Source organism: Rattus norvegicus, chromosome 2, assembly GCF_036323735.1.
Source record: "Rattus norvegicus strain BN/NHsdMcwi chromosome 2, GRCr8, whole genome shotgun sequence".
NCBI classification, from domain to species: domain Eukaryota; kingdom Metazoa; phylum Chordata; class Mammalia; order Rodentia; family Muridae; genus Rattus; species Rattus norvegicus.
In genome coordinates, this window is record NC_086020.1 from 103,710,620 (window position 1) to 103,723,720 (window position 13,101).

Below are 13,101 nucleotides of genomic sequence, written 5' to 3' on the forward strand. Positions count from 1 at the left end.
TGGATGACTGAAGTTACACTCCTAACTTCTCTGCTTTCCAGCTGTGTAACCTACACACTCTGTATACCTTTAAAATGTTGGGGGTGGAATTATTAAAACTGTCCCTTTCAAACATTCTCAGAGTCATGAAAACAGCTGAGACTAAGAATAATGAAAACCACGGAGAAGGCAGGCATGGCGGCACACAACCGCAACCCTAGCATGTGGGAGATGGAGGAAGGAAGGCTCCAAATTCAAAGCCCAGGCTGCGCAGTGACTCCTCCCACATCAGAAAAGACACATGCCTGTACAGCCACAAGGATAAAACAACAGTAAGGAGACAGATAACACAGCAAGCAGCAGCTCTCGTTATGTCGAGCACACTCCTGAAGTCTTCAGGAGACTGATCGGGACCTCAACTTCATCTTCAAGTTTCTTTTTCTTTCTTTAAACATTTACATTTATTTTGTGTGTTTGTGAGTGTGCATACCTGCACATAAAAGGACAACTTGCAGGAACTTGCTCTCTCTTTCCACCATGTGTATTCTAGGGATCATACCCAGGTTGTCACACTTTGTGGTGAGTGCCCTTACCCACCAGGCCACCTTGCCAGTCATACTTAAACAATTTTCTAGAACCATTTTGCTGACACAGCACATTGCTTCCCCTTTGCTTGAACTTCCGGTCCCCTTTCACTCCTTCCTCTTTTTAGCCTCTTCATGAAGATATTTCAAACGCTCTGTGCGTGTGTGTGTGTGTGTGTACACATGTGTAGGTGTGTGCACAGGTCAGTGGAGGACTTGTGGTCACTTGGAGATGTAGTTAAAAGGTGTTCCAACTTTTGGGTGCTTGGATCTAGTCACCAGGCCTCATGACTATGCACAACAAGTGCTCTTAACTACTGAGCTCCTTAAAAGAGGAAAAAAAACCTTAACACTGACTGCTTTTGAAACTTACCACAAAGTAAGTACTGACTTGGGGTTTGTCTAACAACACCTGGAAAGCCAGAAGAGTATTTCAGATATTTCAAAATACGCATGGTAGAAGAAGACTAAACAAAAGACATCAAATCTTTTTTCTAAGACATTAATTCCATGAAAATCTAGTTGCAAGCTGACAAAGATTTAAAATTTGTACCAGGGACACTGTTACATATACCTCAGAATAATAAAAAGTACTAAAATATAGCATATTTATGATCTACCAATTAAAAAAAGTTGTCTTAGGGATACCATGATCAAGGCAACTCTTATTGAGGATACATTTAATTGAGGCTGGCTTATAGTTTCAGAGGTTTAGTCCATTATCATGGCAGGTAGCATGGCAGCACGCAGGCAGACATGGTGGTAGAAAAGCAGAGAGTGCTACATCTTGATCTGCAGGTAGCAGAAGGGGCCTGTGTGCCACAATGGCCATAGCTTGAGTATGTATGACTTCAAAGTACACGCGACACTGACAAACTTCTCTGACAAGGCCACACCTATCAATACTGCCACTCCTCATGGGCCAAGCATGCAAACACATGAGTTTATGAGGGCCATACCTATTCAAACCACCACAGATGTATTTACTTTTATGAGTATTTTGATGCACGTGCATGCATACACACACATACCCCTATGTGTGCATTGTGTATCACTGGTGTCCACGGAGGCCAGAGAGGACATCAGATCCCCTGAAACTGTAGTTATGACCGTCGAGGGCTGCCGTATGGGTGCTGGGAATTGAAACTGGGTCACTTGCAAGATCAGCAAGTACTCTTAACCACTGAGCTAGCTCCTTAACCCCAAACTACTAAATTTAAAAATAGGTTTCTGAGTTGGGCATGGTGGCACATGGCCTTTAACCCCAGGATTTGAAAGGTGGAGGGAAAAGGGAGGGGAGGGGGAAGGCAGAGACAGATAGATCTCTCAGTTTGAGTTCCAGGATAGCCAGGATTACACAGAAACCTTGTCTCTAAGTAAGTAAATATTCTGCCACCACTGGATCTGATGTGCCTTCCAAGTGCTAGCTAGTAAAGTCCCAGCATGGCACTGTTACAGGAGCGTAGAACCTTTGAGAGGTGGGACTTCATGAGAGGTGTTCAGGTCAGTAGTAGTATGCCCTTTAAGGGAAAAGGTAGGACCCTAGCTTCTTCCCCTACTAACTTCCTGGCCAAGAGGGAGGTTTAGTGTAACATGGGCCCTCAGCATGATGTGCTGTTTCACCATAGGCTCAAAGGCAACAGAGTCAACTGATCATGAATTGAAATGTATAAAATGTGAACCACAATAAACCTTTTCTCTTTGTAAGCTGCTTGTCTTTGGTATTTTGTTATAGTAATCAAAAGCTATCAAACTTTCAATATTATGGTAAAAAGGTATCGAATCAACACAAGACATGATATTTTCTTTCTTTTTTAAAATTACTTTTATTATTATTTTTTAACAGTCCAGTCCTTGTCCCCCTCCTGGTTCATCCTCTCACAGTTCCTTATCTCATTCCTCCTCCTCTCTGTATCCAAGAGGATATCCTACCCCCAACCCCTGCCAGGTCTCCCTGCTCCCTGGGGCCTCAAGATGCTGCTGTATTTTCTAGTGTTGAGTACAGTGGAGAGATGACAGAACTGAATGAAGTCACACCAATCTGAACCACTGAAAATCCATCTCTGGTAAATTTTTACTTTAATATTTATTAAAAATTTTGTGATTCATGTTTTTTTTTAAATTTTCTACTACTATCTACTGTCTACTACTAGCCAGGAGTGCAGCAATAACCCAGACCAAAATAATTCAGAAGTTGACACAGCCCTGTGGACTCGGGGAGTTTAGGTTTCATTTACATGTTTTTTTGATGTCAAGACAGAGTCTTGGCCCATGCAGTTGACCAACCATAAACCCCTGATCCTCCTGCCTCTACCTCAGAATGCAGGGATTATAGTTGTGGGTCACTATATTTTTACGTTATAATTCTGTCCTAGAGCCATTTACTCAGTTCATGAGGAACTTTCAACTTTAAAGCTCATGTTTTTTGTGGAAAGAATATAATAGGTGATTAATAAAAATATTTTCCAGTCTAAAAGGATACATTGGGACAATAACATGTAGAGAGAAAAGTGTGGGTTCAAAAAGAACAGAAAACAGAAAGTTGATATAGTCATGAACTGGTCATGTGTTTTTAATGGATGGAGAATTTTAACAAGACCCATCTTTTTTTTTTTTTTTTTTATTATTAACTTGAGTATTTCTTATATACATTTCGAGTGTTATTCCCTTTCCCAGTTTCCGGGCAAACATCCCCCTCCTCCCTCCCCTTTCTTATCGGTGTTCCCCTCCCCACCCTCCCCCCATTGTCCCCCTCCCCCCATAGTCTAGTTCACTGGGGGTTCAGTCTTAGCAGGACCCAGGGCTTCCCCTTCCACTGGTGCTCTTACTAGGATATTCATTGCTACGTATGCGGTCAGAGTCCAGGGTCAGTCCATGTATAGTCTTTAGGTAGTGGCTTAGTCCCTGGAAGCTCTGGTTGCTTGGCATTGTTGTACATATGGGGTCTCGAGCCTCTTCAAGCTCTTCCAGTTCTTTCTCTGATTCCTTCAACGGGGGTCAACAAGACCCATCTTAAGTTAGGGATTAAGTGACAAAGCAAACGCTTTATCATTACCAACACTGAGGCCTGAATGACACTCCCTGGAGTCTAAGGGTCTTGCATAAGGAAGGATCTAAGTCTACCATGAGGCCTGACTGCCTCCTCACTGCTATACTCTGGACTATTCCCCAAATGTCAGAGCGCAGTAGAGCAGAGGGCCTGGGGATGCAGCTCAGTAACAGAGCTCTTGTTTCTATGTGTGAGGTCCTGGCTTCAATCGTCAGAACTGCAAAGCATCGAAGAGGAGGCAGGAAGACAGGGGAGGGAGGGCTGCTACTTCCCACCAGCATCTTTGTTACTTACTTTGTGATCTACAAGCTCTCCCACATTTAAAAAGTAAGACTATCTGAACCTCCCAGAGACAATGGCCTCACAAAGAACTCAGTCCTTCCACTCTACTGGTGCCATTTAAAGGCCTTCTCATCAGCTCTGATGACATAGCTCTTACTCCCAGCAGTACATCCATACTGTTTCCCAGCCTCTCCCTTGCAGGGTGAAACTGCTGTACAGCAGCCAGAACTACACGAGTAGACCTGGTGAACTTGAGTTACCCAGAGGATTATTAAATGGTGACTCCAGAAGGAAGCAGGGGGGTCCACTCCCCTACAACAGTGATGCTCCACCATCTTTCAAGCCTCCACTCCATCATCACTATAGCAAAGAATTTACAATCCCATAAGGCAGCCCGCTGTTTGCCAGCAATCTCACCCAAAAACAGCTGGCTTCACTTTTTCATTCCTAAATAATGATCTGCAAAGAAGAACTGACAAACTGATATCGTAAACTGAATATGTAAACTTCTAAATAAAAACCAGAAATTACTTAAATTTCATCATCCCGAGGCAGTGTTAACATCTGGAGCGATAGCTAGCTTTTTCTTTTTGCAAGCATGTGTGTTTGTATGAGTGATACCTTTATACATTATGAGGTTTTTTTGTTTTCATTTTTAGGTTAATTGGGAAATTCTAGGATATCTCAAATTTTCTCCAGTTAATTATTTTTTAAGCATTTTACCCACAATTAAATGTTTTTAATGCATTTAGTAGCTACGCATTCAAAAATTAGAAAAAAAATACGGAACGTATTTTGCTGTATGTGATCCAAACTATTATGCCTTTAGTTCTTCAAAGTGTTTATGTATCTGGATAAAACAGAAATGATTTAATTAACATATTCTATAACAAGAAAACTGAACTTAGCCATTGAGAAATTATTTGTTATTCCTAATTTTTCATAATGACAAATAATGGGATATATATCCTTAACAATTCATCCTTATCAACATTTCTAATAATTCAGGATAGTGTCCTGAAAGTAAATTTGCAAGTGAAGGCATTAACTCTACAAGCATTTATTTAATTCAATGTCATCCTGAAGAGACAGACAATAGATTATAACTCAGGTACTATTCTGTAAGTATAACTGTAACCTTCTATTTATACAAAAGAAAATTGTAAATGTGAAAGTTAAAACTAGCCATATTAAGAATGAGGAAGCTGGGATAGGGCAGTCCATTCTAAAGTTCAGTGTAATGCTTCAGGCAGGCTAGTCTGCAAACTCAGTTTTTAAGGATTAGAAGCACTAATTAAAACAACTAATGTAACACTTTATTCAAGTGTCCCATCTCAATCCCTTTTCCTGCCATCCACTGTTCCCAGCTATTGGTCCTCACCCCATCCATACTCAGCAACACACTGTGGTGGTTTGAATGAGGAAGGCCCAGTCTCTGCTGACCAGGGTGTAAATTCTCGGCTCCTGCCGCAGTGCCTGCCTGCCTGCTGGCTGCCATGCTCTGCTGTGTTGATCACAGACTCACTCTCTGAGCTAAGTAAGCCCCAATCTACGCTTTCTTTTATATGTTTCCATGGTATAGTGTTTCTGCACAGCAACAGAACAGCAACTAAGACATGTGCTTTCACATGTGGAAAATGAAACAGACAGGAAATGCACAGACTGGTCACACCCACCGGGAGTTTAAGTCACTCCCAAAACCCAGTTGTGTCCCCGTGACAAATAACAACTTGAAGCTTATGTTTTCTCTACATTAGAGACACTTGGCACAAAAGGCAAACAAGTGGGAATACAGGACAAATCCAGATCTGCCTTTTTGCCTCTCATTCACAAGACAGAGCTCCAAATGCTGGAAGGCAAAGGACTCTACCATCCCATACAGCAATGTCCACCTCCAACTCAATTTCTCCTTCCAAATAAGGTGCCTCTACTTTCTTTAGTCACCCATCAAAGAAGTGGTTTCCAATCTCTTCCTACCCTGGGTCACCAGTAGCATGATTTAGTCATTAAAACACCGCCTCTAGAATGACATATTTCCCGTGTGCTCTAAAAGCCCGGAGTGATCCAATGTGTTACATTGATTTTCTTTCTACATTCTCATAGGCCATCAAAATTCACACATAATCCATTAACCTGAACTTCCAACTATAGTCCTTACCTTCATAGGTAAGGCACATGAAATTAGTAAGAGTAAGGAACAAAGATGTCTCTATCAAAGCATTCCAGAGCTCTATTAACTACTGGGCACAAATGGGAGTAATGTACTTATTTTACAGAGAACACTTATAAAGATTAAAAGCATCAGCTAAAAAAAAAAAAATCAAACATGTAGGTGTTACTTCGAAATGAGCAGTAATTATTATTTTTATTATTAAAGCAAGGACAATGTTTCTTCACTTGCCAATTTCATTTACTGCTCCAAAGTTGTATTTCAGTCTATTCAAAACTTTGAGAAGTGTAGGCTTTGCTGAAACTCAAGTTACCAAGTTAGCCATTATCTTCTGAAAATTAAGACCCATCTCTACCAGTAGGTGGAGCCATGGAGCAGTAATAGAAACACTCTGATCTGCTATAGAAGCTGAACCCTTTTGTCAAGAGCAACAGCACAGGCCCCTTACAAACTGAGTGCCTATCATCCCTATCAACATTCATGGGTAGCTTTGTGAAGAGTCAAAAATTTTGCATAATGCACACTTACAAAGTGATACGGGATTAGGAACAATTAAAAAGGATTGTAAGATATGAAAATGAATTTCACTATAAAAATGCAAATCGTTCAAACAACAGTTGAGAAAGCATACTCTCTTGCTTACTGTAATCAACAAACCCAGGTGCAGCCCATCTACTACAGGAACAAATATTTATAAGGTCTGGTGACATATGAATAGAGATTAAAGGACAATGATTATTTGTCTTGGTACTATGACAGGACAGAGACCGGACAGAAAGCCAAAACAATGTTCTTGCCGTTTGACACGAGCTAGTGATTGATTCCAAAGACTTTACCTAGCAGGCATGAAGGCATCCATTAAAAGGAGTTTTATGTACACAAACAAAAGCTTGACAGAAAGTGTGCAACATTTGAAGAATGTGCTGCTGATCCATCAACCTGACTCTTGCTAACAATCAGTAGACAACGATTTGCTGTTGCTTCGCTTTGCACTTGCTTTATTCAAACTCAACTATAATTTCATGTCTTGAGTCATACCCACATTTCAACTGACCACCACTACCTACATAGTTAGTGGCTATCACAGTGACATCACACTGGAGAGTTCAGAGTACAGATCTATCTACACAATGCGCCCTTTCTCCCCTTTCCCCTACATTTACTAATTTGTCTGGAAACATCTACTTAATCTTTAGTCCTTGGGCTAAAGATCAACAGCTACCCTGGGTTTCCCCAGTTTATTTCAGGATCTTAAGTGTGTCATCACACTTGGTGACTCCAATACAGTAACTACCCCACAGATATTCTTTTTCTTCCCTCAATCTGTATGAGGGTAAAAAAGAAAGAAAAAAGTTAGGGCAGCAAGATCTAAGTTTTTTTTTTTTAAATTATGAATCCTTTAAATTTTCTAACATCTAATACAAAGAATCTTAGTGTTCTGTATTTGCAAGAGTTTGTGTGGGTTTTTCTTTGCATGAAATAGTATATTTGAAAAAAAAGGTTTTTACATAGTGTTGCATTCCTGCAATTCCAGAACTTCAGAATTAAAAGTAGGAGAAACAGAAGTTCAAAACCCTCAGCTATACAGTAAGTTCAAGATGAGGCTGGCTACCTGAGACCTGGTCTCAAACAACCAAAACCAGGGAGGGGGTTGGGGAGAGTTGTGTACAACTCTATACAAGAGTTGTAAATGAGACCTCAAAGTTGACTCATTGTGGTATTAATCCTGGTATTCTGAAGGCAAAGGCAGAAAGCTTACAGGTTTGAGGACAGTCTCAAGTACACTGTAATGCTAGACCAGTTGGGACAACAAAATTGGACTATATGTAATAGCTTGTATTCATATTCTGTATCCTAACACTTTGTTCAGCAAAATAATATTTTGTTCAGTAAAAACACTTTATTTTTTTTATTTTAAAAATCAAACTTCGGATTACTGATCCAAATAAAATGTGTGTTCCTATGCCTATATCTTAGCTACTTTTCTAAGTACTATAACCAAAGCAACTTGATTTGTAATTTATCATCCAGGGAAGTTGGGCCAGAGCACAGAATACATGTGCAAGCCATGGAGGAGTGCTGCTCCCTTGCTTATTCTCATGGCTTGCTCAGCCTGCTTCCTAATAGTACTCAGAACCACCAGCCCAAGAGTGGCACCACCTACAGTGAGCAGGGTCCTTCCTCATTTATCATCAATCAAAAAGAATGCACCACAGGATGCCCAAGGGTTAATCTGGTGGGGGTACCCTCTCGAAGGAGGTTCACTCCTCCCAAATAACTCTAGCTTGTGTGAAAGTGGACGTCAAACGAGCCAGCACAGCCTCCAAATCTGACTAACACACTACCTCAACTTTCACATTTATTGAATCATAAATATGTAAAACATCAGCGGTGAAGACAGTACAAATTACACCTTTTTTCTTTTCAAATATGAACTTTGTTCTGAAAGACCAGTGTTTAAGCTCCTCTATGCAACAGGTATCCAAACTAGCAACAAACAGGTTTCATTTATTATCCTCATTCGTCAAGTAATTCAGAAATCTCATATTAGTTGTTTGAAAAATATCATGACTAAGATCCAATGTCAATGTCTCTGCAGAAAAAAAGTGTTACAGAGGTTTTCATCAGCTTTACCATTTGAACAAAAACATTAACTGGAACACAGATATCTCTCTCTCTCTCTCTCTCTCTCTCTCTCTCTCTCTCTCTCTCTCTCTTAACAGAATAAATCTTTCAACTTGGAAAAGTTGACTCTATGCAGTGGTTTGTTTTTTTTTTTTTTTTTTGACAAATAAGCATTTTGCTACACAATACTCAAATTCCTAAGCTAAATATTCCTACAGTACCTTTAAAAATCTTGCTAGCTTGTGAGAAATTTTCCTCCATCCTTCCCTTGTGGTATGTCAGCTGTCCACTAGAGCTTCTATACAGTGAATGGCCTATAGCTGCTTGTAATTCCATTTCAGATTTCCTGCTACTTAGAAGTTTGCTCAACCTCACTGGCTTTGAGATGATGCCCAGATCTATGTTGGTTGCTTAGAGTCTTGTTTTAAGTATTACTCTGTATGTGTATGTGTGCATGTGCGTCTGGTGTGTGTGTACTGGGGGTGTGTGTCTTAATACTACAGCTAAAATGTGGAGGTCAGAGGAGAACCATGGAGGTAGTTTGTCTGCCTTTATATGGGGTCTGAGGAATGGACTTGGGTGGCCAAGCTTCCATGAACTGGCACCAAGTGCCTTTGCTACCTGCTCAGAATTTTTCTGCACCTTATCTGGATCATTTTTTGTCTACAATTACATGTTTGAAAGCAAATTTTAGATAAATGAGTCTTACTGTACATTGATCTCCCACTGTTTCAAATTTAAAATTGATACTCAGCTCAGTCTGAGGCAATTTCATCTATTCATTCACTTAAATATTTATTAATTTCCTACTATGAGCTGTACTCTATCTAATACTGTGGTAAAAATGAAGAACTGAAATAACTACTTTTGAACATATTTTAAAATAGAAATTTGTAATTAAAATTCTACTTAGCAGCTAGAGAAAATTTTTAAGTCTCTTAAATAAAATAACAAAACCACCTAAACTTCTTCCAAGTTCGGTAACCTTAAGCTTAGGAACTAAAGATTCAAGGGTATGGAGCTTGTGAGTCAACCAAAGGCTTGTTTTAAAGAGCTCTGAGTAAGATTTAAGATTATCTACCTCTTTTTTCCCATTACATATTCCCATCTATCCCCACAGTACTCAGTTCCAATGCATGATTTACTACTAAGCCATACACAAAGCATTAATAATGGCAATATACCCACCTCAGCTTCCAAGTGAGCTTATAATCCCTGTAACACTGAGTGATGTACACCAGGAAAAAGGTTATGTATTCATTAAGAAAATTTTGTCTCTCAAACCTAAGGAGTTCCAACTGACTCTCTTGGAGATCTGGAAATTGTTCAGAAGCATTAAAGAGCTAGTAAAATAGGTGTAATTCTGTAGAATTTGTGGTTTCTTGTTAGTTTGGGTTTTTTGCCACAGTCATAGTTTTAAAATTCCATTGCTGGGGGTTGGGGATTTAGCACAGTGGTAGAGCGCTTGCCTAGCAAGCGCAAGGCCCTGGGTTCAGTCCCCAGCTCCGAAAAAAAAGAAAAAAGAAAAGAAAAAAAATTCCATTGCCCACTTAAATCTTAGTCTGGGGATAGGCAAAGAAAGTGAAGCTTAAATTGGTCTTTGTATGGTAATTAAGCCACTAGGTAAAACTCTTGGGATCACCTTTGCTTTCAATCCCTAATCTTCCCTATTGTCCATTTCCTACTCAGGAAGCAAAAACACGTAACACATGTTTTATAACTTTATATAAAGTGTGCTTTTACTATTTATATGTAAGTGAAAGTGGATATCTGTCATGTCTGCTGATCTGAGGAAGAAAACAGTATTTAGAAATGAAGAAGTTATTTCTATTAAAGACCTTTAATTACTATTATTAAAAACCTTCTCACGAGTGCTTTAATATCTTTTGATATTATTCTGGAACTTTAAAATGTGTTAAGCAATAATAAAAATACAGCTCACAAACTACACTTCAAAGTAACAAAAGTATTATTTGAAAAGCCACTTAGTATTTTTACACTGAATTCATTAGCATACTCCCTTGTATCAGACAAGAATCTGACCTTAAATAAGAATTCTTCGAAAAGAAACTAACATGGAACTCCTGCTCTATCTCACAGGCCAAAAAAAAAAAAAAAAAAAAAAAAAAGGCAAATGACAAATAGAATTCATAGAATTCAGTGGAGATAAGCAAAATCTCTAAAAGATGCTGTCCATACTATCAGTTTTTAAAAATACCTTGCTTATAGTACTTACAGTGCAATTGAGGGGAGAAATGGTGTGCTATACAGGGTAAAGAAACACTAAGCAACAGAAAAAGACGAAGAATACTTTATTTAACGAAGTGAAAATGGGACCCAGGATGATGACAGCTCAAGCCTGGTACGTGGAAGTCTGAAGCAAGAAGATCATGAGTTAAAGGCAGGACTGAACAATTTAGAAAGGCTCTGTCACAAACAAGCAAGCAAGCGAACGAACGAATGAATGAATGAATGAATGAATGGCTGAGGCTCAACTGAGTGGAGTGGTACCCATCCCCAAAAGTAACCTCATAAACACAGAACTTCTGGCAGCAGGCAATGAGGGGACCAGATTCATACGTAAACAAAATAAAACTCTTCTTTCTCTTTAGTCTAAATCTGGCAACCAAATTTTACCCAACGACAGAGTTGAGCCAAGGACTTCATAGAAAAAAAATTAAAATGCTTAGGAGCAACTGGTGTTGGGTCATCGGAAATAAAGTCCTTTGTGAATGCCCATCAGTGGTTTCTGTACTAAAAACGCCTTTATCAAGCGACAAAACTGATTGGAAACCATCAACTTTGCACACTAGTTCCTGACACCTAGGCCCATTCTCTAAAAAGGAGCAGTTCCGCAGTTCGGATGAGGACCACAATGGGACATCCAGGCCCATTGTTCTGAGAACCTCAGCACCAGCACAGCACTGCAAGGCTCGCGAAGCAGCACAGGTGGGGGGCGGGGGAAAGTGGGGGCGAACAGGTGTGTTTCAGGTCACAACTAAGGGACAAGAGGCCCAACTTGTGGGAGACGGCGGAGAAAGGAGGGGAGGACAAAGTCATTGCTTGAGGCTAGCAGCGGGCGTGACGGGTTAGCAGCGGCGAGGGTCGCAGAGGCCAGGGGCAGTGAGCACAGCGGAGGGCAAAAGGCTTTCGGAAGGGGGAGACCAGCCTACAGAGGCAGGAACAATGGCCCGAGTCCCCCCAAAAGACAAAAGCACTGAGCTGTGGGTGCGGGCCCCGGGGCGGCGGTTACCTGCGAGAGCTGCCGGGGATGCGGGCAGCCGAAGAGCGCCGAGCTGGAGCTGAAGCTGATGGCTCCTCGGCGGCTGAGGACGTGCTGGGGGACCGGCCTGTCCAGGGGCAGCACCGGCAGCTGGTAGCATACTTCCATTGAACACGTCCGCCTTGGAACCGCGCGGCGCCCGCCAGTCCGCGGTCGCCCGCCCCTGCGCTACGAGGGGGCCGCGCCGCGGGGACCCGGGGCCGAGGCGCGCGCGGGGCGGGCGGCGCTGGCGGCCGCCGACACCTCCCAGCCCTCCGCGCGGCTGGCGGCGGGAAGGACTGCAGCGGACGCGGGGAGCCCGGCAGGCAGCGTTAAAGGGGATCCCGCCGCCCCGGTGCTCCGCGGCGCGAGAGCTGGCCCGGGCCGGGAGCACGGGCGCGGAGCAGAGAGCAGCTTGGCCGCTGGAGCCCAGCCCCTCCCCTCCCCCGAGCCTCACTCCACTCCGCCGCCGGCGCGAGCCCGGCGTAATTCACACTTTGCAGCCCTAGACCCTGCGCCAACCACGGCCGCCGCCACCGTGACGTCACGACGCCGCGCCGCATGCCCCGCGCCCCGCGCCGCCGCAGCGCCTGGGAGCCCGCTGGTTGTCCGGACCGGGCTGCCTGCGTCCGCTCCACTCGGCGCCGCGCCCCGCGCCCCGCGCCCGACCGTCGCTTCCCGCCTCCCCGCAGCTCCCTCCCCGCAACCCGCGGCGCGTGCGCACGAGAGTTACGCGGGGCATCCTCGGGCGCCCAGACCCGGAGTTTGTTCGGCCTACCCGACCGGCGCTCTTGCGTCCGACAGACCCAGAATACCGGGAGCACAGGGCGCCCTCCCCGCGCTTCCATCCAGCGGGGCACCGGGCGCGTCCACTCTGAATTCCCGTACTAGGGCGTCGCGGGAGACCACTGCGGCAGTGACGTCAGCTGATCTCGGGGGCTCGATCCTCCCGCTACCTCACAGTTTATGCCCTACCAAGGCAAGGCTCCAGTGGCTTCCCTTGGCAGGTGAGGCCCCAGGCCTTCCAGGCCTGCAGGGCAGAAAAAGGGACCAAAGACTTCTGTGTGAAGTGAAATTCTCCTACCAAGAAAATGAGAAATGATGATATTGAGAAGACAAAGGTGGCAAAGAGACCAAAAGTTCCCCTGGC

The 13,101-nt window shown here is 43.0% G+C and overlaps 1 protein-coding gene across 3 annotated transcripts in view; it reads right to left on the bottom strand.

The window, feature by feature from the left end:
* Pde7a (phosphodiesterase 7A) overlaps positions 1 to 12,438 on the bottom strand; it is a 91,403-nt gene extending 78,965 nt beyond the window's left edge. For 2 of the 3 annotated variants that reach the window (XR_005500379.2, XM_039103228.2), the window contains exon 1: positions 11,943 to 12,438. Coding sequence is in view for 2 of the 3 variants with exons in the window: in XM_039103228.2 (XP_038959156.1) it covers positions 11,943 to 12,080 (138 nt within the window). In the remaining variant the exon portion in view is untranslated. The remainder of the gene's footprint in view (positions 1 to 11,942) is intronic. The other variant, NM_031080.1, reaches the window with a different exon arrangement.
* Positions 12,439 to 13,101: the final 663 nt, after the last annotated feature.